The 24,705-nt window shown below is 45.0% G+C and overlaps 1 protein-coding gene across 3 annotated transcripts; it reads left to right on the plus strand.

The window, feature by feature from the left end:
• On the plus strand, positions 1–24,310 carry BTNL9 (butyrophilin like 9). 3 transcript variants are annotated; one of them, XM_070793373.1, is made up of 12 exons: positions 1–343; positions 1,932–2,043; positions 5,768–5,902; positions 8,433–8,780; positions 10,305–10,586; positions 16,022–16,150; positions 16,349–16,381; positions 16,673–16,693; positions 17,813–17,833; positions 18,069–18,095; positions 20,943–20,969; positions 22,073–24,310. In XM_070793373.1, the coding sequence occupies exons 3-12, from the start codon at positions 5,794–5,796 to the stop codon at positions 22,687–22,689; spliced, it is 1,614 nt and encodes a 537-aa protein (XP_070649474.1). In that variant the 5' UTR covers positions 1–343; positions 1,932–2,043; positions 5,768–5,793; the 3' UTR covers positions 22,690–24,310. The 3 variants fall into 3 exon arrangements, with proteins under 3 accessions (XP_070649474.1, XP_070649475.1, XP_070649473.1); XM_070793372.1 differs by lacking the exon at positions 1,932–2,043 and having other exon boundaries at positions 5–343; XM_070793374.1 differs by lacking the exons at positions 1,932–2,043; positions 18,069–18,095 and having other exon boundaries at positions 2–343.
• Positions 24,311–24,705: the final 395 nt, after the last annotated feature.

Raw genomic sequence — 24,705 nt, forward strand, 5'->3', positions numbered from 1 at the left:
GTAGTTTGCAGTCCCTACAAAACTCCCAGATACCTTTACCCTACTTCTAAGACCTTAGTGGGGGCACTTTCCATGGAAATTCAATTCAGGCAGGATGTGACAGAGACTTCCTCGTTTTGTTCTATCTATCTCGGTTTTTATAACAAGGGACTGAGCAAGCAGCATGTATCTTAATGTGGAAGGTGAGTGAATAATTCTGTCACAGAAGAGCTGGTCCCCTTCTATTGTGTCAGCTCGTGTCTACAGGACCTTAGCATCTGGAGCCAGAATACTTCGTGATTGTCTGCCTTGCAGGGAACTTGAGATCACCTGTCATTTTGGACCCTTTGCTGCTATCTGCCAGGTATGTGACTCAATCCTGTCTAAACCTCCACCTTTCAGAAATGGGACACAGAAAACGAGGGCTGAGGAGATAGCACAGCATGGGTTGGTACCATCTTATCAGCTGAACCTGGCTGCAGGATAAGGATGTCAGTGTGACCGAGGGGAGATGCCTGTTCTGGCAGTTCCACCTGAATAGGAAGGATTCAGACACATCCCATTTCCCCCTCAAGCCATATGAAACCTCATTGAAGATCTCTCCTTGGGGCAATTCATCTCCCTTAGAGACCAGGGGTGTAAATACTCTTGTGGACCTATTGAAATAAAACCAAAGCAAGCCAGGGAGCATTAACTAACAGTTTGCGGAGGGCAAAGCATTGCCGTGGGTGCTGAAAGAGGAGAGGGTGCAAATGTGCCAAAGTCCTACCCCTGGGGGCTTAAGGCTTAGGACACAGGGAATGAGAGAGGGGGCAAAGCACACACAGCCCAAGCCTACAAAACAGCAAAAGCAAAGTAAAATAATATTCAAAGAGAAACTCAAGAGTTGAAGGACTGGAAATCAAGAAAACATAAATGTTGTTCAGGAGTTGGACATGCAGGAGGAGAAAACTGGAGTGAAGTTGGAGTGTGGCCAGGGAAAAAATGAGAAGGAACACAGAAAGAAGAGGAAAGATAAACTTGGGTGGAGGGTAGCAGCATTTCTTTGGCATTGGTGTGCACGACCCTTATTATCTCCCTGTGTCTTCAAAGGCTCCCTGGAGAGCAGGGAGCATGTTCCCCACCAGCAGAGCTTAACTCTAACCTGGGACCCCCTTTTGGGCCATCCTTCCCCTCCCTGGGTCTTCCATCTTCCTCAAATCTGCAACGTGTCCGGTCTCTCACCTTTCCCCAGCAAAACCTCACCATCAGAAAAGGAAGCTAAAATCCATTTCCACTGTGATGTGAATAGCTGAGATCAGAAGGGGTTTCCTCTCAAAGGGGTAAGGATCAGAGTGTTTCAACTGCTGAGGGAGGTTGGAAAAGGCAAACTTCTGGCAGCAAATGGGGAGGAATATGCTCTTTAGAACAGGAAGGGAGCATTCAGTTCAGTTCAGTTCAGTCGCTCAGTTGTATCCAACTCTTTGAGACCCCATGAATCTCAGCACGCCAGACCTCCCTGTCCATCACCAACTCCTGGAGTTCACCCAGACTCACGTCCATCGAATCAGTGATGCCATCCAGCCATCTCATCCTCTGTCATCCCCTTCTCCTCTTGCCCCCAGTCCCTCCCAGCATCAGAGTCTTTTCCAATGAGTCAACTCTTTGCATGAGGTGGCCAAAGTACTGGACTTTCAGCTTGAGCATCATTCCTTCCAAAGAAATCCCAGGGCTGATCTCCTTCAGAATGGACTGGTTGGATCTCCTTGCAGTCCAAGGGACTCTCAAGAGTCTTCTCCAACACCACAGTTCAAAAGCATCAATTCTTCGGCACTCAGCTTTCTTCACAGTCCAACTCACATCCATACATGACCACTGGAAAAGCTATAGCCTTGACTAGATGAACCTTTGTTGGCAAAGTAATGTCTCTGCTTTTCAATATGCTATCTCAGCCCCTCTATTTTCCCTTCAAGAATTCACCAGACGGCTTCCCTCCAATTAAAGGCTTTAAAATCAGCTCCTTCGTGTTGGAAGCAAAAGTACTATGGAGCATGACCTCCTGCTGGAGAAGACGCTGTTGACAAGGTCTGAGGGAAACACTCATTTTAAGCTGTTTTATCACAAGTGGATTTGTTTATATTCATTTACTGGTTGGTTAGTCTTGCAGCTGACACCTGGGGACTCAAGCCACTTCTTCAATTGCCGTGACATGCTGTCAGGGCGAGTGCTGCAGTCTGTGACGAGGTGGTCCCTAACAGGGGTCGTGAATTGGGGGACAGGAGAACTGAGGTGCCCTTGACACGACACTGCTGGTGAGGAAGCTGTGTCCAGAGAAGTGCAGAGCTTGGGAGGAACTCCCCCAACTCTACCACCTTCCAGCCATGTGTGCAGGGCAAGTCACTTAGCCTCTCTTTGCTTCAGTTTCCTTGTCTGTACCTTGCTCCTATAATAATAGTAATAATACTTCTGATATAGGAAAGTTCTGGGTAGATAGTAAGCACTCAATTCATATTAGTTTTTATTATTGTGGACATATGCATGTATGTATGTGTGTTTATGACCTCTTCCACCTGCAGCCTCAGTGACTGAAATCGCAAGAGTGTATCACAACAGAGAACTGCAGTCCTGATAGTAATTCCAGGGTCTTGAACACACAGACTGACTGATAGATGGCAGCTTCCTCCTTCCCCAGGAATATGGGACCTTGAATACTGATCCTGCTGTGAGGTGCCCCTTCCCCCAGCTGCAGGCCCATCTAATGCCCTGTTGCTGCCTTGGGAACACTTAAGTTGTTCCTAGCACAAGTCTTGACTAATTCCTCACAGTCTGGCCAGTCCATATGGATCCATAAACACCCTCTGAGCTCCTCTTGTTTTGGAAGGCCTTAGCTGGTGCTGATGTATCCTTAGAGCTTCACACTCATAGGGCTCTGTGTCCTTTGCTCCCAGTTGGTGGGCCTGTCGCAGACACATTCCTGCTGTCAGCCAAAAGGGTGAAAGGCTAGACTGCCCAGCCTGAGCCTGGGCTCTGGCCCAGGGCCTCTGTTCTGCTGGTTATTGTGTGATCATATTCTAATAGCTGCTGGCTATCAAAACAGCCAGGCCCCCTTGAAAGGGGACTCCAGTCTCCTTCCTTAGGGGCCCCTTTTGATGCATGAATGAAGCCTCCCCAACTTAGCCTCTGCTTTCCATGAGGCAAGGCCCCTGACCCACTGACTCAAAGGCCATTGCCCCTCCCTCTGACAGTGGTCCTGTCAGCCCAGGTCCTTCCAGCACAGAGGTCATTCATGTTGCCTGCCTTCCATCAACTTACCTCCACACTTCCTCAGACCATCTTTTGCTACATGACCAACAGTTTTAAAGTCTTTCACATACTGTTAGCTTTTTTTTTCATTGTCAACTATTTTATTCTAAGGATTTTGACAGTTTAGGTAAATTAATCAAGTGAAAGAGAAGGAAAAAAAAATATGACTACCTGAATAGTTGCAGAAAAATAATTTACTAAAAGCTAATACGTTTTTCTCTCAGCTTTATGAAGTATGATTGACAAATAAAAATGGTATGTATTATTTATTTTTTTAAACATATTTATTTACTTGGCTGTGTTGGGTCTTAGTTGCGGCATACAGGATCTCTAGTTGTGGCACGTGAACTCTTAGTGGCAGTGTGTGGGCTCTAGTCCCCTGACCAGGGATTGAACCTGGGCCCCCTGCATTGGCAGTGGGAAATCCTATATATAGGATCACCAGGGAAGCCCCCCAAATTGTATATATTTGTACCATATGATATCTTGATAAACACATTCATTGTGAAATAATAATCACAACCAAACTAATTAACATATCTACCATCTCACATAGTTATCTTTTTTGTTTGTTGTGAGAACACTAAAACTTTAATCTTAGCAAAATTTAAGTATACAATACAGTATTATTAACTATGATCCCATTCTATACGTTAGATCTTCAGAACTTATGCATCTTGTAACTGAAAGCTTGTACCGTTTGACCAACGTGTACCACATTCCCCCATCCTCTTCCCCTGCTAACCGTCATTCAACTCTTGCAATTCAACTTTTTTTACTGTAAGCTTTCATATGTAGGATGGATACACAAAGTCTTACTGTATAGCATAGAGAACTATATTCAATATCCTATGATAAACCATAATGAAAATATTTTTAAAAAAGAAAGTGGATCGAACTTGGGTCTCCTGCATTTCAGGCAGATTCTTTACCGTCTGAGCCACCAGGGAAGTCTCTATAACCCAAACTGTGTGTGTGTTAGTCACTCATTTGTGTCCGACTCTGTGATCTCAGGGACTGTAGCCCACGAGGCTTCTCTGTCCTTGGAATTCTCCAGGCAAGAATACTGGTGTGGGTAGCCATTCCTTTCTCCAGGGGATCTTCCCAACCCAGGGATCAAACCCAGGTCTCCTACATTGCAGGCAGATTCTTTACCATTTGAACAACCAGGGAAGCCCAACACAAACCATAATGGAAATAAATATTAAAAAAAAGAATAAATCACTTTACTGTACAGCAGTAATTAAGACATTGTAAATCAACCACACAATAAAAAAAGAACTAAAGTCCTTCATGTAAACCCTGCTGGTGATATTACCGATGGTGTGGCTGGGGCTCTGTAGCCACAGGACCCCAGGAACGGGTGCCATCTCACAGGTCTGTGGGAAAAGGCAAACCAAATAGTAGAGTGGGGTGGCAGACAGAGGGAGAGGGGAGACTGGGGAAGCTGGAGAGTAGAAACTGCCATGGGCCTTTCTGCTCTGGGATGCTATGATGGAGTGAAAGGAGAGGGATGTAGCCTCTAGAAGAAGATGGGGAGAAGAAAGCAGTTGGAGGCAGAGGGAGGAGCTTATTTTTCTTTAAAGAGCATCCATCTCACTTTGAAGGCTTAACAACCCTCTGAGCTGGATTGGTTTCTTCTATTGTTCAAGTGAAAAAATTAACGTTCAACAAGTTACATAGTCTGCATAAAGTCCCACAACTAAATAGAGGAGAAATGTGGGGAGGCTTGTATATTTCCCAAGATGAATTGGCTGCCCAGGCTCACTGATTCTCATATTACATTACCACAGCTCCTCAAGGGGCATCAGGAGTGAAGAGGGAACAGCCCTTGCTTGCACTGGGGCTGGGTCTCTGGGGCCACAGATGGGTTTGGGGAGGGATCGATGAGACAGCCCCATCACTGTGGTCTTAAAGATGTTATTAACTCAGTGACAGTCATCAACTGACCTCCTGGGAACTCCACCTGAGGTCTCAGGGCTGGAAAAAGGTGTCCTAGGTGTGGCTGGAGTTAAAAGGCAGCCAGGCGTGCATGCCACTTAGGAAAGTGCGCTGTGTTTGTTCCTCTGTTTTGTGGACCTGATGTTCCAGGTCAAAGGGAATCAGGAACAGGTTTGGGCAGAGAAAAGGAAAACGCATCTGGGAGTTCTTATAGATTTCCCTTTGTTTGGGCCAAGTCACTGAAACCTAACTCAGCTCCCACACAATGCCTGGCTCTATTCCTGGCCCTAAACAATGTGAAGCTCAGAAGCTGCTTCCTCTGGGACCCTTTGGCCCTGTCCTGTTAAAGGACTGTGAGTCCAAGCAAGGGTCAACCCCACCACAAGCAATGCTGCCTGTTAAAATTAGAAGCAACTCTCACATCTGGCTATGACTGAAAGAAGCCAGGCCCTGGAGCTTGCAAGTCCCCCCCAAAAAAAGACTTGAGGCAATAACAGATGTCAGGCTTGATACATGGAGTTCTAACTCTACTGCATCACTCCAGGATGTCTTTATCCCTCTGCAGATGGCCCCCACTTCTGTGGAAAAGTGATGGATTTCTCAGTCTTCCTGAACTCCTACCAGCGAGGACGTCTGCCCAGCAGTCTCTTCTTCCTCACTCACCTGCTCCTTCTCCTCCAGCCCAGGGTGCTGTGCTCAGGTAACATGTCTAAACTATATCCCAGACAGCCAGGACCTCAGCGAGCACATCAGCTTCTGCCCACCCCTTCTGCAGGTTATTCCAGGACTGAGATTTTGCAGCCTTTTACTAGGCTGTCTCAGGGGCTACAAAATAAGCCCTCCATCCCAGTTATTAAAGAGTCACTGACCCTGAGCACCATCTAGCCCCACAGTGCTTCTCCACCATCCCTTCAGGGCCCCCCTATCCCCAACAACTCCACAGCTCACAAACATGGCAGAAGGCATAGTGGGAGGGTGCCAGGAAAGTCTTATTGATCTATACTTAGGCTGAACCAGTTGGAAAATATTTTTAACTCCTCTGCTGCGATATAAGCCATAGCTTTTGAAGAACACAAAGGATCCTGGTCATACCATCTCTCATGAAAGAAGCAACTAACAGAGAATGTAAACTGATTATGCAAATAGAATTCCCCAACTCCCTGAGCTGAAAACCAGGGATGCTGAAGTGATTGACAAAGAACAGCCCAAATCCTTAGTCTGTTCAAGGACGGTGAACAGACATGATATACATGACTGTCCAGCTGTGTGACCAGAGCTGCAAGAGAAATGTACCCAAAGATCTGGGATCACAGCTAAGAGACCAATTTGTTTTTTCCAGAAAGCCAAGAAGGGCCATGACAAGAGGTACTGTATGAGTAGAACCTTGCAAGAGACAGTCTGAGGCAGGGTACGCCCAGGAAAAGAGCCAGGCATCAGGCATGGGAGCAGTGACAGCTGGAGAGAACCTGAAGAGGGAAGCTGGTAGGAGCGGTGTCAAGGCTATACCCAATAGGCAACAAGGGGTCTCATATGGAGAGAAGAAAGGTGCTCCCATGCTATATGGGCCAAGTGAAGGATGGGAGGAATTCATAAAGGAAGAATTGGGGGTGGGATTAAGCCGAGATTTGAAAGAAGGAAAGGAGGAACACAGAAGCCAGAAAAAAATGAATGAAGGCATGCAGGGTGGAAAGGCACTGCAGAAGGAACAGCGACTCTCATGGAAATTGCAGAAAACAGGGAGTAAAGCAGCCAGTGGAGACATCACTGCAGAGGACAATCAAATGAAAGATCCAGATGAATAAAAATCTCGACAGCAGGATTTGATTTTAGATAGGAAAACCCATGAGGCAAGAAGCACCCCTCCCAGATTATTTTAATATTCTTTGTTATTATAGAAGCTGTGCGTGTACATTATAAAATATTAGAAAATCAAAAAAGCAAAATAGGAAAACAAAAGCAAAAATAAGAAAACATCTATTCACACCATGCAGAAATGATCACCATCAGTAATTTGGTCTTTCTTCTTTCAGATCTTTTATTCTGCACATTTATGCAAATATGTCAATTTTTATTCACGTAAGAGGATAGTGTACTTTTTTTTTTTTTTTTGCCAAAGATTCCATTTAATTTAATGCCCTGGCCATATTGACACAACCATCCCCTGAATAATATTGGCAACTGATTGGTTCAAACCAGCTACCAGTACCCCACCACACATTTGTATCTGGTGGAGAGTAAAAAAGTTGGCTTAAAGCTCAACATTCAGAAAACGAAGATCATGGCATCTGGTCCCATCACTTCATAGGAAATAGATGGGGAAACAGTGTCAGACTTTATTTTTGGGGGCTCCAAAATCACTGCAGATGGTGACTGCGGCCATGAAATTAAAAGACGCTTATTCCTTGGAAAGAAGGTTATGACCAACCTAGATAGCATATTCAAAAGCAGAGACATTACTTTGCCAACAAAGGTTCTTCTAGTCAAGGCTATGGTTTTTCCTGTGGTTATGTATGGATGTGAGAGTTGGACTGTGAAGAAGGCTGAGCGCCGAAGAATTGATGCTTTTGAACTGTGGTGTTGGAGAAGACTCTTGAGAGTCTCTTGGACTGCAAGGAGATCCAACCAGTTCATTCTGAAAGAGGTCAGCCCTGGGATTTTTTTGGAAGGAATGATGCTAAAGCTGAAACTCCAGTACTTTGGCCACCTCATGCGAAGAGTTGACTCATTGGAAAAGACTGATGCTGGGAGGGATTGGGGGCAGGAGGAGAAGGGGAGGACAGAGGATGAGATGGCTGGATGGCATCACTGACTCGATGGACGTGAGTCTGGGTGAACTCCGGGAGTTGGTGATGGACAGGGAGGCCTGGTGTGCTGCGATTCATGGAGTCTCAAAGAGTCGGACACGACTGAGTGACTGAACTGAACTGAACTGAACTGTAATGTGTCTTGTGTAGTTTTTAACATGGCACATCCAGCGATTTCATGACAATTACTTGTTCAAGAAACAGGATTGGTTGTACTGTAGAGTGTTTCACCTTTGTCATTTGAATAGTTCACTGTGGATTTCTGAGCTGTAAAAAACAAACAAACAAACAAATAAACATTTTTGAGGCATTAAATTACATGGAATCTTTGGCAAAAAAAAAAAAAAAAAACAACCCACAAAACATATGTACACTATCTTATTTGAGGAAAGTTAATCTGGGCCATTGTCTGGGATCTTGTCCTAGAGGAGATCAGGGTGGTAGGCCATGAGGAACCCATTCTGGCACATGTCGGGGATGAAGTGGAATTCTCCTGCCACCTGTCACCATACCGGGACGCCCAGCACATGGAGATCCTCTGGTTCTGGAGCCAGGCCTCGAACGTGGTGCACCTGTACCGGGAGCAGCAGGAGTTCTATGGCTGGCAGATGAAGCAGTTCCAGAACAGGACCCAACTCATCAGGGACGATATCATAGATGGCAGTGTGACTCTGCGGCTCCACCTCGTGGTCCCCGCCGATCAGGGTCTGTATGGGTGCCGCTTCCTCTCCAGCGACTTCACTGGGGAGGCGACCTGGGAGCTGGAGGTAGCAGGTGAGTGATCTGGTCAATCCCCAACACGGAGGGAAGAAGGATCCATTTGGAAAGAGCTCAGGAGAAGATAGATTGAAAAGCACAGAGAAAGGGAAAATTCCTCTAATTTAAAAAAAAAAAGAATATTAAAAAAATTCATTAGGAAATGAACCCCCAAAATGCACACAAAATGGCCCTTGAACAAAGGAAAAGACAATTATTTTACTCACAGTGAGAAAAAGGCAAATTAAAACTACAGAGAGGTAATTTTTTCCTATCAGACTGACAAACATTCAATAGTTGGACTACACACTCTTGTTGGAGGAAGCAGGACCCTTCTTACTGTGCAGGTGGAATTCAAAGTCCTGAGCTTCAGGGTAGGGGGATTTGGCAATAGCTAACTGGACTTCCTTTGTATCTGCCTTTGAACAGCAATTCCACCTCTGGGAGTTGACCCTGGATATATACCTACCACAACTCCAACTGAAAGAAAGGCGTTTGTATAAATTTACATTGTTCAGCAGTGTTGCTGCTGTTCAGTCCCTAAAGTCATGTCTAACTCTTTGCGAACACATGGCCTACAGCACATCAGGCTCCTCTGTCCTCAAATTCATGTCCATTGATTCACTGATGCCATCTAACCATCTCATCCTGTACCACCCCTTTCTCCTCCTGCCTTCAATCTTTCCTGGCATCAGGGTCTTTTCCAATAAGTCGGCTCCTTGCATCAGGTGGCCAAAGTATTGGAGCTTTAGCTTCAGCTTCAGTCCTTCCAATGAGTACTTAGGGTTGATGGAAACTCCCTAAATGTCCAAGCATAGGTGCTGAGTAAGGTCTATATCAAACTATGTAGCTTTAAAAAAAAAAAAAAGAGGAAGAAATTGAGGACAAGTGCTAAGCTGATGTGGAGTGATTTCTAGGGTGTTTTTAAGAGAAAAAAGCAAGATGCAAAAGAAGCTCTATAGCATATTAATTTTTGTGTAAGAAAGAAGAAACATGGCACAAAAGAAGCACAGGAAGCTAATGAAATTGGTTACTTAAAGGAGAGGGAGCAATGAGATGCAAAGGATGGAGAAAAGCCTGGGGCTTTTTTGATCTACCTTTTTTTATAGTATTGATGTTTAAACCATATTAATGTTTTGCATATTCAAAATATAAAGCTAGTTTACTTGGGTAGAGAGATTTTAAAAAGTATGCATAACAAAGATACTTTAGTTCTGGTGGGATTCAAGAGATAGAGAAGACAATCTATTGAAATTTTGGATGGGATTACTCTTCAACCAAGGGGACGGTCCCTTGCATTATATGGCTAAATACCAGCAGCCTTTCCCTATTTAAAAATGCCCTTCAGAGGTAGTGCTGTCCCCACATGCCATCTACAGTTTAGCCTGTCATTTATAATCCATGGTGGGCTGCAAGCCCACATATGTTGAGTAGTCACAGTCACCATGCCTTATGGTGACTGCAAATGGTGAATGGTGATAATGAACTTCATGTACATCTGGGAAGGAGCCTGATCTTTCCTACTCTTCCTGCCTCTCCCAGGACTGGGCTCAGACCCTCATATCTCCATTGAGGGCTTCAAGGAGGGAGGCATTCAGCTAAGGTGCCACTCCAATGGTTGGTACCCCAAGCCACAGGCTCAGTGGAGAGACCATCACGGACGATGCCTGCCCCCGGAGACTGAAAACATCACTGAGGATGTCCAAGGCCTGTTCAGTCTGGAAACGTCTGTGGTCGTCCAAGAGGGGGCCCACAGCAACGTGTCCTGCTCCATCCAGAACCACCTCCTAGGCCAAAAGAAAGAGTTTGTGGTCCACATAGCAGGTCAGTGGGTGCCAGCTCACCCTCATCTTCTTAGCCTTTAAGTTCTCCATGTCCATTATCCCTATGTGTGTGTGTGCTCAGTCACTTCAATCGCGTTTGACTCTTTACAACCCCATGGACTATAGCCTGCCAGGCTCTTCTGTCCCTGGGATTCTCCAGCAAGAATACTGGAGTGGGTTGCCATGTCCTCCTCCAGGCCATTATCCCCAAAACCATCTATTAGGACACAAGGGCTCTGGAGCTTGGTTGTGTACAGGGCAGTCTGAACTTGACACCTGAAGCCATAATATTTAAAACCTACTAAGAGTACAGTAATTGGGGGAGGTTCCAGGAAGCCAATATTATTAGAGAGCATCATAAGAACCCACGTGTTCCTAATTTCATCCCTCAAACAATATTTATTGAGCACTCACAATGTTCCCCAAACCCCTGCCCTCAGGAGCACATTCCATGGGGGAAACAGATACACAAAGAGTAAATTATAGCACATGTTTGAAGGTATTAGGTGATACAGAGAAACATGAAGCAGGGAAGAGTGCTAAGTATGGTGGGTTGTATATATACATACATGGATTTTAAAGTGGTGAATCAGGAAAGAAGACTGTTAGGCAATGAGTTGAAAGTGAGGCCATTATCTAGCATCAAAGTTTTGTTATGAGGCCCCCACTGATGGGTTTAATGTTCATAGGGATATATATGTGTGTGATACATAGTTCACCCAAAATTCACCTGGTAATTGGGTAACTTGTAACATCTGTGTTAGCTAATTGCTTTTATGCAAAGGAGAAAGATATCTCTTATCTCAATGACAAGCATGTAGCTACAACTTGGAGCCAGGTGCCTAAGGGAACCTCCCAGGAGGCCTGGAGATAGGAGTGCTTTCTTCTTGATGTTTCCATTTCAAAGGCTCTGAGCTCCTTAAGAAAATCATTCCTGGATTGTAAAGCTGGAAGGTCCTTATATAACTTTCAGAAACATTTATATACATCTTGAAGGAATGTGCATGCTAAGTCACTTCAGTCGTGTCCAATTCCTTTTGACCCCATGAACTGTAGTCTGCTGGGCTTCTCTGTCCATGGATTTTCCAAGCGAGAATACTGGAATGGGTTGCCATTTCCTCCTCCAGGAGATCTTCTCGACCCAGGGACTGAAGCCAGGTCTCTTGCATCTCCCGCACTGGCAGTCAGGTTCTTTTTTTTTTTTAACCAGTTGTTTTTTTTTTTTTCCTTTTTAAAAATTATTTATTTATTTTAATTGGGGGATAATCACTTTACAATATTGTGATGTTTTTGCCACACATCAACATGAATCAGCCACAGGTATACGTGTCCGCCCCATCCTGAACCCCCCTCCCACCTCCCTCCCACCCTATCCCTCTGGTTGTCCCAGAGCACCAGCATTGGATGCCCTGCTTCATGCATGGAACTTGTACTGGTCATCTATTTTACATATGGTAATGTGCATGTTTCGGTGCTATTCTCTCAAATTCCGCCCTTGCCTTTTCCCACTGAGTCCAAAAGTTTGTTCTTTACATCTGTGTCTCCTGCATGTAGGATCACCAGTACCATCTTTGTAAATTTCATATGTATGCATTGATATACAGTATTTGTTTTTTGACTTAACTTCACTCTGTATAATAGGCTCCAGGTTTATCCACCTCATTAGAACCAACTCAAATGCATTCCTTTTTATAGCTGAGTAATGTGCGTTTGAGTGAACTCCGGGAGTTGGTGATGGACAGGGAGGCCTGGTGTGCTGCAATTCATGGGGTCGCAAAGAGTCAGACACGATTGAGCGACTGAACTGAACTGAACTAAACTGAATATTCCATTGTGTACATGTACCACAACTTCTATATGCATTCATTTACTGATGGACATCTAGGTTGCTTCCATGTCCTAGCTATTGTAAACAATGCTGCAGTGAACGCGTGCAGGGTACGTGTGTCTTATTCAATTCTGGTTTCCTCAGGGTGTATGCCCAGTAGTGGGATTGCTGGGTCATATGGCAGTTCTATTCCCATTTTTTTTTTAAGGAATCTTCACACTGTTCTCCATAGTGACGGTACCAGTTTGCATTCCCACCAACAGTGCAAGAGGGTTCCCTTTTCTCCACACCCTCTCCAGCATATATTGCTTGCAGACTTTTTGATGATGGCCATTCTGACTGGTGTGAGATGATACCTCATCGTGGTTTTGATTTGGGTTTCTCTAACAATGAGTGATGTTGAGCATCTTTTCATGTGTTTATTAGTTATTGGTATGTCTTTGGAGAAATGTCTGTTTAGGTCTTTTGCCCACTTTTTGATTGGGTTGTTCGTTTTTCTGGTATTGAGATGCATGAGCTGCTTGTATAGTTTGGAGATTAATTATTTGTCAGTTATTTCATTTGTTATTATTTTCTCCCATTCTGAGGGTTATCTTTTCACCTTGCTTATAGTTTCCTTCTTTGTGCAAAAGCTTTTAGGTTTAATTAGGTCCCGTTTGTTTATTTTTGTTTTTATTTCCATTACTCTGGGAGATGGGTCATAGAGGATCTTGCTGTGATTTATGTCAGAGAGCATTAGCAGTTGAGTTCTTTGCCACTAGTGCCACCTGGGAAGCACTTGAAGGGACAGAGAAAGAATTTATAAATTTTCTAAAGGAAACAGTCTAAGAGAAGGGGAAGGGGAATCTCGCTCGCTTTTTTGCACAAACCTTTAAATTTGTGTTTAACCTTGACAAAGGGTGTTGGTCACATGGATTTCTGCAAGGAGACCATTTAGGTAGAGGGAACAGCAAGTGCAAAGGTCCTGAGGTGGAAATGTGCATAGCTACTGGAGGAGCTGGAAAGATGCAGGAAAGGCTGGAACAGAGAGCCAGATGGAGATCACAGATCATCAAAGCATAGGACTCTGAGCTCTCAAAAACCATCTGTGGAGAAGGACCGGTCCTTTGTGGCTCAATACTTTTACCAAATAATAAAAACACACTGCTAAAAAAAGAAAATTAAAAACCAACCAAAACTACACATTATGTTAAGTGAAATAAAGGCAAACACAAAAGGACAAATATTGTATGATTCTATTTATATGAGGTACCCAGCATCATCAATTCATAGAGAGGAAAAGCAGAATAGAAGTTACCAGAGGCTGGGGTGGGAAGATTGGGGAGTTAGTGTTTAATGGGTACAGACTCTCAGTTTGGGACAATTAAAAAAAGTTCTGCTGGTGTTGGTTGCACAATCATGTTGGTGTACTTTTTTTTTTTTTTTTTTTTTAATCTTTTTGGCCATGCCACAATGGCTTGCAGGATCTTGGTTCCTCAACCAGGGATTGAACTCAGTGGACTGCCAGGGAATTTCCAGTGTTAATGTACTTATGCCACTGAACTATAAACTTAAAATGGTTAAGATAGTAAATTTTGTGTTGTTTATTTTACTACAATAAAAAAGAAAAAATTAAAGACCATTGAGATAAAAGCACCAATTTCATTATCTTCAACAGACATAAAATTATTCTATCAAATTTCCGCAAGAGTTTCTAGAGGATTGCTCTGTTTTGCATGTATTTCTTTACTGTCTGGCCACTGTCTCTATAAGCTCTGCACCACACTCTGCTTCTGGGCAGATCCTCCTTAGGATGTCTGGAGTGGGAAGAGGGGAACTGTCAGTCAGCCCTACATGGCTTTGCTAATGATTCTTGCAAAGGTGTGATGAGAAGTAGAAGCCAGGTGTTTGCACGAAGGGCAATATGACACATGGATTCATCAGAGCAATCAGTTCAGTTCAGTTTAGTCACTCAGTCGTGTCCAACTTTTTTTGACCCCATGGACTGCAGTATGCTGGGCTTCCCTGTCCATCACCAACTCCCAGAGCTTACTCAGACTCATGTCCACCAAGTCAGGGATGCCTTCCAACCATATCATCCTCTGTTATCCCCTTCTGCTCCCTTCAATCTTTCCCAGCATCAGGGTCTTTTCCAATGAGTCAGTTCTTTGCATCAGATGGCCAAAGTATTGGAGTTTCAACTTCAGCATCAGTCCTTCCAATGAATATTCAGGTCTGATTTCCCTTAGGATGGACTGGTTGGATCTCCTTGCAGTCCAAGGGACTCTCAAGAGTCTTCTTCAACACAACAGTTGAAGCATCAATTCTTCAGTGCTCAGCTTTCTTTATAGTCCAACTCTCACATTCATAATGACTACTGGAAAAACCATAGCCTTGACTAGATGGACCTTTGTTAGCAAAGTAATGTCTCTGCTTTTTAATATGCTGTCTAGGTTGGTCATAACTTTTCTTCCAAGGAGCAAGCGTCTTTTAATTTCATGGCTGCAGTCACCATCTGCAGTGACTTTGGAGTCCAAAATGATAAAGTCTTTCACTGTTTCCATTGTTTCCCCATCCATTTGCCATGAAATGATGGGACTAGATGCCATGATCTTCGTTTTCTGAATGTTGAGTTTTAAGCCACCTGTTTCACTCTCCTCTTTCACTTTCATCAAGAGGTTCTTCAGTTCCTCTTCGCTTTCTGCCATAAGGGTGATGTCATCTGCATATCTGAGGTTATTGATATTTCTCCCGGCAATCTTGATTCCAGCCTGTGCTTCTTCCAGCCCGGCGTTTCTCATGATGTACTCTGCATGTAAGTTAAATAAGCAGGGTGACAATATACAGCTTTGACATACTCCTTTCCCAATTTGGAACCAGTCTGTTCCATGTCCAGTTCTAACTGTTGCTTCTTGACCTGCATACAGATATCTGAAGAGGCAGGTCAGGTGGTCTGGTATTCCCATCTCTTGAAGAATTTTCCATAGTTTGTCAGAGCAATAGGTAGCAATTATTCACTGGGTTTCAGATATAAACACCTTGATTTCTAATTTTCTTAGATGTAAAGCAAGAGTGAGAAGAAGTAGAGGGAGGTCAGGGCTGTGGTCACATAAGTTCTAAGATGAAGGACTGGGCAGAGCCCATCAGCTCTTCCTTTTACATCCTTCAGTTTGCAGTATTTTCCCCTCTGTGCTGAGCAAGTTCAAGTTTCTGCTCTTCCTCAGATGCTACTTCTCCTAAGCACCATGCAATAGCTTTCATGCCCATTTTACAGATGGCTGTTGTGGGGCCTGGGCTTCCCAGGTGGCTCAGTGGGAAAAGAATCTGCCTGCAATGCAGGAGACACATGAAATGTGGGTTCAATCGCTAGATACAAAGATCCCCTGGAGGAGGGCATGGCAACCCACTCCAATATTCTTGCCTGGAGAATCCCATGGACAGAAGAGCCTGGTGGGCTACAGGTGATGGGGTTGCAAAGAGTTGAACACATGACTGAAGCAACTAAGCATGCACACACACACACGGTAGGGCCCAGAAAGGGCCAACCAGTTGCTAGAAAGATTTTCTGGCATACAGTGTCTGGACCAGTCTTCTCACTTAGTGTTTAGTGATGAGTGGTTGTTTTCCAGATGTGTTTTTACCTGGAACCTCTCCCTGGAAGAGAGCTTTCCTTGGGACTCTGGTGGGTCTGCCGCTCCTTCTGGCTCTCCTCATGATGCTGGTGCTGTACTTCTTTCGGAAGCAACGGAAGTCCCAAGGTACCAGGCAGTCAGGGGGCTGCCCTCCTGGAATTGGCTTTGCCAAGGAGAAAAGTGGTGGAGGCGGCCATGGTGGTGGGGTGGGGAAGGCCATTGCTGAAGGGCTATCTTGCTGGGCGGCAAGGCGGGAATGGGACCTGGAAAACAGGCAGAGGAGTGCACGCACTGACCTCTGCTCCCCTTTATTCTTCCTTTCAGAAAAGCTGAAGAAGCAGGCAGAGAGAGACAAAGGTAAGCGGGAGGAAAGATGGGCTTTTCACTCACATCTCTGAGTAACAGAAGTCTGGGCACTGGGTCAAGAAGACAAGTAGGGCACATGGGGTTAGGGGAGTTTGGGAGGGGGCAGAGAGGGATTGCGGCAGAGGTTTACTTTCACTTCTCTCGCCTTGGAGCCTGTTCCTCCCCCATGTCCAGCTCAAACTGGCTCTCCAGAGCATGTGGGTTCCAAGTCTGTGCACTTTGGAGAAGCAAGCCCTCAGTGATGGATGGAAATGTTTCTCTATTCTTTGTTTTTTTCTCCAGGGAAACTCACAGTGGAGCTGGGTAAGTTCTGGGTGCCATGCTCATTGTGCTGGCTGTGGGCTAGGGGGGTAACCCATGGCAGAAGCAAGGGTTCAGTGATTTTAGGCCCCCTTTGGAGAGCACTGAATCACAGTGATCTAATTCTATATCCAGCCTGCTGCACATCCTGCCTTTCCCCTCCCAAATGGACGTGTGCACACCTGCCAAGGAAGTATGACTTAAGATTTTCTGGATAGATTTTGCCAGGCCCTCTCCTGCAAATTATATGATTCAGTTACAGTTCCACGGTTAAAGGTCTCCTCCTTCTGGTTCATCTTCCTAGGATAGCCTTCTTTTTTTAAAGCAAATGTCACTGAGAAAGAAAGTATCTGTAATTTGCACCAAAGTGAAAGTAATTTATCAAATCCACTTTTCTCCCCAGGGAGATTCAGCACCTTGAAACCATGTTGGGGGAGGAGGAAAGAGTGAATTCAAAGGATGAGGGGATGGAGGAGAAGGCCACAATGGGTAGGGGAAGACCTTGAGAACCACTTTGTCTGCTCCAGAAAAACACCAGACAAAATAGTGAAGTAGAAGCTTGTCTTGCAGTCTACCTAGTCATGCAGGGAAAATAAACAAAAGGCAATTGACCAAACAACAACAAAACAGCACGATAAATCATTAACACCATAGTCTGAACTAGTGTATATTATTGCCTTTCCTACTCTTAACTTTTAAAAGATGGCATAGAGAACTCAGAAGAATGCATTTCTAGTGGCAAAATATCAGAGTCTTGGTATCTGGCCAGGGGAAATAATTGAGTGTGATATCCACCCGGTTTTTAAAATAATGTAACCAGTAAGTGACCTTGAGGTTCGTGCAGGATGTGCCCAGTGCCTGGACTTACCCAGGACTTCCTCCCTAGGAAGAGCTTGCAGTTTCAGGGCAAAGGTTTTCCCTTCCCAGCCCTGTGCAGATTTCTGCCGTAGAGCAAAGAATAGGATGAGGAGTAAGAAGCTTGCAGATGGGTGATGCAGCACCTAAAACAGGAGTGGAATGAGTAATAGTTTAAGACTATGAAACGTCTCAGAGACCTAACTGCCTTGCAAAGGTGGTTTCACTCATCCAAAGGCTGATATTTTCTCTGGGTTCTGCTTACAGGGAAGCTTCAAGTAGAGCTGGGTAAGTGACTCTCCCCCACCCAGAACTATCTCTTCTTGTCTACCTTGTAGCACCTGGTTATCTGTAAATGTTCTTCTGATCTCCCAAGCAGGTATGATAGCCAGATTGGAACCCTGCTGGCTGTGTGGGTGGCAGGAGAAAGGGGAGTGGAGCAGGGGTGGGTGCAAAATTTGATGTGTGAACAAGAAGGCTGAAGGGACTTTGTTCTAATTCTGCTTTTCCTTGGCTACTTCAGACTGGAGAAGGGCCGAAGGCCAGGCTGGTGAGTGAATCCCATGTTTCTCCCACTGTCCACTTTATGCCTCAGCATCCTAGTCACCTGCTCTAACCAACTATGCTTCATTCTGATTTATTCCATTGCTGCACACATGTATTAATCTACATCACTCAGTATAGGTTATATTTGACTTTGACTTTTATATTTATGTTTACATTGTCTTGAGGTGGAGAAGGCAATGGCACCCCACTCCAGTACTCTTGCCTGGAAAATCCCATGGATGGAGGAGCCTGGCGGGCTGCAGTCTATGGGGTTGCCAGGAGTCGGATATGACTGAGCAACTTCACTTTCACTTTTCACTTTCATGCATTGGAAAAAGAAATGGCAACCCACTCCAGTGTTCTTGCCTGGAAATCCCAGGGATGGGGGAGCCTGGTGGGCTGCTGTCTATGGGGTCACACAGAGTCGGACACGACTGAAGTGACTTAGCAGCAGCAGCAGAGGTGTAAGCATACAGTAAATCATTGGTGCCAATCCTGGTTGTACATCAGAATCACCTAGATTCCTGGTGCCTGCCCTCAAAAACTCTCATCTGTGGTTCTGGAATGGGCATGTTACCTTACATGTAAATATTTGTCCCTGTACCTTCTTCGATTTCCCCAGTAATGTGTATCTTTATTTTGTATGTATTCTTGAAAGAGGTGAAATTTCTGTTTTGTGCACATACACTGTAGTTACTGTAAAGATATTTACAGTCTCATGCTGTTCCTTGCTTTTCTCACTCATCACTGTGCTTTAACATCCATCCCTGCTGCCACATGTAAATCTAGTCTGTATCCTCTTGCTGCAGAGCCCTCCATTTGAGTCAGCCATCCTCCTGGAGTAGACATCCAGCCTTCTAACTCCATATCACTACAGACCACTAGTGCTGAATAAATTGTTTTCTAGCCCTGTGTGGAGATTTCTCTAAGAGGAGAAGTGCTGGCCCACTAGGGATAAAGGGATTCCTGAAAGTAGCACCATCATCCCATGCCAGCAGTGCATGGAAGCTCCATGAGCCCACATCCCGTGTGAGCCAGCTTTCTAAGCTTGCCAGTCAATGGAGATGAGTAATTATTCTTTGGGTTTGCACTCATCTGAGCATCTCTTTACATGCTAGCTGGCTTTTGGGCTCCCTCTTCTGAAAATTGCCAGTTCATGTCCTTTGCCTATTTTCCATATGTTGTTGCTATCTTTTTCTTGTTGATTCACAGGACAGGGCTGGTGTCAGTGCTGGGGAATGGAGCCTTTGGGCTTGAAGGCATCCTTCATGCAATATTATTATTATATAATATATATGATAGTAATCTCTCATTGTTATTACACATTGTGAATTCCTTCTTCTCTTCTGTCATCTGCTATTAGCTTTGTCCAATGGTGCCCCTTATTGAAAAGAATTAGTTCTGATAAAATATAATCTATCACACTTTTACTTTATGGTTTGTGTCTTTTAACTTTTGTTGAAGATCTTCACATTTAGGTCACAAATCTAGTCTCCTACATTTTCTTCTATTCACTTTATATGTTATGTGTAAGTCTTTTTATCCATCTAAAATTCACCTTTTTATGTGGTGTTAGACAAGAATGCAGTGATTTTTCTCATATAAAGAGTTAGCTTTCCCAGTGCCACTTACTACACACGATCTGTGACTTACCCATCAATGTGGACATCACCTTTAGTGCATACTCAGTTGCCATGTCTTGATGGGTCTGCCTCTTGGTCACCTATCACCTTGGCTTTTAAAGTACCTGAAAGTACAAGTTCTCCTCCATTTCCCCTTCCTTTTTAAAGTTTGTGGACCTTTTTAAAATATAAATTTTAGGATAAATTTATGAAGTTCCCCCAAAACATCCAAAAGTAGTTTTAGCTGGGATTGGTTTGAATTTACAGCTAAATTTAGGGAGGATTGACCCAACCAGTCCATTCTGAAGGAGATCAGCCCTGAGATTTCTTTGGAAGGAATGATGCTAAAGCTGAAACTCCAGTACTTTGGCCACCTCATGCAAAGAGTTGACTCATTGGAAAAGACTCTGATGCTGGGAGGGATTGGGGGCAAGAGGAGAAGGGGACAACAGAGGATGAGATGGCTGGATGGCATCACTGACTCGATGGACGTGAGTCTCAGTGAACTCCGGGAGTTGGTGATGGACAGGGAGGCCTGGCGTGCTGCGATTCATGGGGTCGCAAAGAGTCGGACACGACTGAGTGACTGATCTGATCTGATCTGACATCTGTATAGATTTGAGTTATTCTATGCAACAGCTCTAGATTTGTGAAGTTCTACTGGTTATTCTGATGCAAAATCAGGGTTGAAAGGCCCTGCTATAAATTTATGGAGCTCTGAAGACGTCTTCTACTGCTTCTGCATTTTGTGACTTTGGTGCTCTCTTCTGTAATATAGGAAGAGATAAAACAAAACAGAAATCCACACAGTAAGAAAGAGAGCAAGTCAGGGTGTCCAGAGGATGTCTTAGGCAGGAGCCAAGCTCAGCTGGGCCTCCTGGGGACTAAGCCAGTCAGAAATAGAGGCTTTGTTTCCATCCTTCAAGGCACCCAACTGCCTATATTGGTTCTCTTTGCTCACATACTCTAGCATCCCACTATCCAGCACCACCTCAGCCTGTACAAGCTTTGGCATAAGCCAGCACTGGTACCAGCCTCCCTGCCCAATCCCAAATTCCTGGGAAGATGCCATGGTGGACCCAGGCTAGTCTGGGTCCAAATAAGTTATCATGGTGGAAATGAGATTATTCAGTTTACAGGCATCCTTCATGCATCTTGAGGCTCCCTCAAGGTTCTGGAGTTACTGACTCAGATCTCTGAGTCCCTTTTTCTTCTCTGTTTGGTTTCAGAGTGGAGAGCAGCTCAACGACATGCAGGTAACTGAAGCCAAGGAACTGTATCTTGTGAATTAAGTTGGCTGGATCTTAATCAGAAGGGAGGTATCCAGAACTGAGATTAGAAGAAGGATCTGTCCAGCAGCCATGGATGGAGCCTGCATACAAACTCATAAGCTCACTTGCACACACATGCAGTATGACACATATGCCTGCACACATACATGCTCATATGCACAAATGTGATTGCACTTACACATGCACACATTTGTGTGCACTCTGACGCTCCCACATGCATATAACTTTCTGGGTTTTACTAGATTTGTATCCATCTGGCAGAACTTCCCACATTATCTGACAGAGGGATCCTTGGGGTCCCTGTCCATCAAATGAGTGTGATTTGGGGGGTGGGGGGAATGGCTTGCTGGAGTGCAGGATACTGGACTAGATGATCTCTGGGGTCCCCTTCAGTTTTAAAATCCTAACATTGCTGTACAACAGAGGCCCAGAGCTCACTGGTGATCTCAAGGTCACACTGAGTGATGAGAGCAGCCAGGAAGAACCAGTCCTAAGCTCCTTCCTATTGACTGTGTGTGTGTGCTAAGTCACTTCGTGTAGGACTCTTTGCCACCCTATAGGCTGTAGCTGGTCAGACTCCTCTGTCCATGGGATTCTCCAGGCAAGAATACTGGAGTGGATTGCCATGCCCTCCTCCAGGGGATCTTCCCGACCCAGGGATCAACCCCTCTCGCTTATGCCCCCTCGGGCATTGGCAGACGGGTTCTTTACCACCATCGTTACCTGGGGAGCCCTCTTGCAGCCCAGGTCTTGGGGAAAGTGAGCCCGCCTCCATCCCCACAAACCTCCCTCATTTGCTATCTGTGCTCTGTATGGCATCATGGAATTCAAGAGTCTTCCGGTTAAGGAAGGAAATGAATTCCTCTTATCACTTTCAAAAGCTAGGGAGTGACTTCCATGCCTCTTCAGTCCCAGGGTGGTGGTAGGAGGGGCTTCAGGAGAGGGGTAACTATTCCACCGATTGCTCCATCTGGAGAACTAGAGGTTTGCCTATCAGGGGAGGGGACAGGGATGTGGGTGGGGGCAGAACCGTCCCTGGCGGGCACTGACCCTGTGCCTTTGCGCAGTGGATGTGACCCTGGATCCTGGCTCCGCTCACCCCAGCCTGGAGGTTTCCGAGGATGGCAAAAGCGTGTCCTCACTCAGGACTGCGCCGGGGTCAGAGAACCCTCAGTGGTTGTCTGAGCAGACGTGCGTCCTGAGCCGGGAGCTCTTCTCCACTGGCCGCCACTACTGGGAGGTGCACGTGGGCCGCCGCAGCCGCTGGTTCCTCGGTGTGTGTCTGGCAGCGGTGCCTAGGGCAGGGCATGCTCGCATGAGCCCGGCGACTGGCTACTGGGTGATGGGGTTGTGGAACAGCTGTGAGTACTTCGTCCTAGACCAGCACCGCGTCCCGCTCAGCGTGCGCGTGCCACCGCGCTGCGTGGGCATCTTTCTGGATATTGAGGCTGGAAAGCTGTCCTTCTTCAACGTATCCGACGGCTCCCACATTTTCACCTTCACCGACACCTTCCCGGGGATGCTCTGCGCATATTTCAGGCCTAGAGCCCACGATGGCAGCGAACACCCAGATCCGCTCACCATCTGCCCATTACCAGTTGGTGAGAAACACGTCCTCGAAGAGGAGGACAGTGACGCCTGGTTACAACCCTATGAGTCCTCAAACACTGACCTGGGCCTGTAGTGAAGTGCTTTCGTGGCCACTGGACTGGGTCCTGGGCGGCTTCCTGAATACCCAGCTGGCGCTATGCTCTCCTGCTTCCTGTAAAGCCAACAGATACACTAACCCCACTGTCTGCCACAGAATGCCGGCAAAGGCTAAAAGGCTCAGTGTAGCAGAAAGGGGGCAAAGAGAGACCTTTGCCTATGTAGATGTGAACGTGTACATGTATGAATATGATTTTTCCTTCTTTTTTTTTTTTTAAAGAAAGACAATTCCAAAGCTTATCTCTGTGTGTTGTAGGATTGAGCAGATGAATAAACATATGTTCATGTTGCTAGGAGTCACAGTGTTCACTGTGAAGACATGAAAGAAACTGGAATGGGGGAAAAACGAGGAGAAAATTTATCAGATAAGATTAGGAGTATCAGTTAATTTCTGTATTTTAATATTTTTGCATGTATTTTCTAGCTCTACAAAGGTCTGGAAACAATGACACTTCATAAGCAATAAGTTCACCTAAGGCTCAGATGCTAGTTTTCACTGCCAATTAGTACCAAAATGAACTTGGAGAAGTGGTGAAAGTAGAGAACATCTTTTGCTTTTATGTACAAGAATGCTCAAAAACGGATGGGAACATAGCAAAAAGACACTGGAACTAGGTGAAAGGGGCTCCATTGAGTCCAATTATAGGACAATTTGAACATTAAAATGAATAATGACAAGAATTGCCCAACAAGAGGTCAATTCACTAAGTGTGCTGAGAGGTTTCTTTAGCCAGAAACAAGAGATACAAAAAGAAAAAGAAAAGCTCACAAAACAAACGAAATATAAAAACATAAAACAAGACATAAGGGAAAGGAGAGAATGAAAGAATAATTGTGAACTCAAGGTTTTTACTATGAAATAGATGCATATTGTTGATAAATAGACAGATGTGATATAGCTCCTAGCTCTGTCTACACTGAGGGCTTAGAAACAACAAAACCCCTGTACCAATGAGCACATCTAGCACTGAGATCTTAGTTTTTAGTTACTATTTACTACCGAAAGGAACCGAGGCTCCTTGGAGAAATGATGCACTTCAGGGCTGGGGCAGGGAAAATACATGGTGAGATTCTGATCTACACTAGGAAATATTTATTTGGTTTCTGACATAGATTTTAGAACAAAGCTCTTAAACCCTTGAAATTTTCTAAAATATAAGAGTCGTAAGGATGTCTTTGGATATTCATAACAAGCCCTTTTAACCACACCTGAGTTTATATTACTGAGGTAATTTTTAGAAAGCCAATAAGGATGGGGCTGGTTGCCATGGGAACCAACTGTGTGACCAGAGGGTAGGGTTAGCCCTACCCTACCCACCTACCTCAAAGAGGGAAAAGGGGCTGGAGATTGAGTTCAACCACCAAGGGCCAATGATTTAACCAGTCATGCCTATGTGATGAAACCTTTCCATAAAACCCCAAAAGGACTCGGTTCAGAGAGCTTTCAGGTTGGTGAACACTGGAGATGAAGGGAGAGGTGCTCAGAGAGATCAAGGAAGAAGCTCTGTATCCCTCCCACATACCTTCGTCTATGCATCTATTCTACTTGGTTCCTGAGCTATATCACTTTATAATAAATCTGTAATCTAGTTAGTAAACTCTTCCTGACTTCTGTGAGCTGCTCTGGTAAATTAATGGAACTCAAGGTAGGGGTCTTGGGAATCTCCAATTTATAGTGAGTGGGTCAGAAGCACAGGCAACCTGGATTTGTAATTGGTATTGAAAGAGAAAGGGAAGTCTTGCAGGACTGAGCCCTTAACCTGTGGGATCTGACCCTATCTCTCGGGCTTCCCAGGTGCTGCTAGTGATAAAGAACCAGTCTGCCAATGCAGGAGATGTTAGAGATGAGGATTCAATCCCTGGGTCAGAAAGATTCCCTGGAGGAGGGCATGGCAGTCCACTCCAATATTCTTGCCTGGAGAATCCCATGGACAGAGGAGCCTGGTGGGCTACAGTCTATAGGGTCACAAAGAGTTGGACATGACTGAAGCGA

This window comes from Bos indicus, chromosome 7 (assembly GCF_029378745.1).
Source record: "Bos indicus isolate NIAB-ARS_2022 breed Sahiwal x Tharparkar chromosome 7, NIAB-ARS_B.indTharparkar_mat_pri_1.0, whole genome shotgun sequence".
In the NCBI taxonomy this organism is placed as follows: Eukaryota; Metazoa; Chordata; class Mammalia; order Artiodactyla; family Bovidae; genus Bos; species Bos indicus.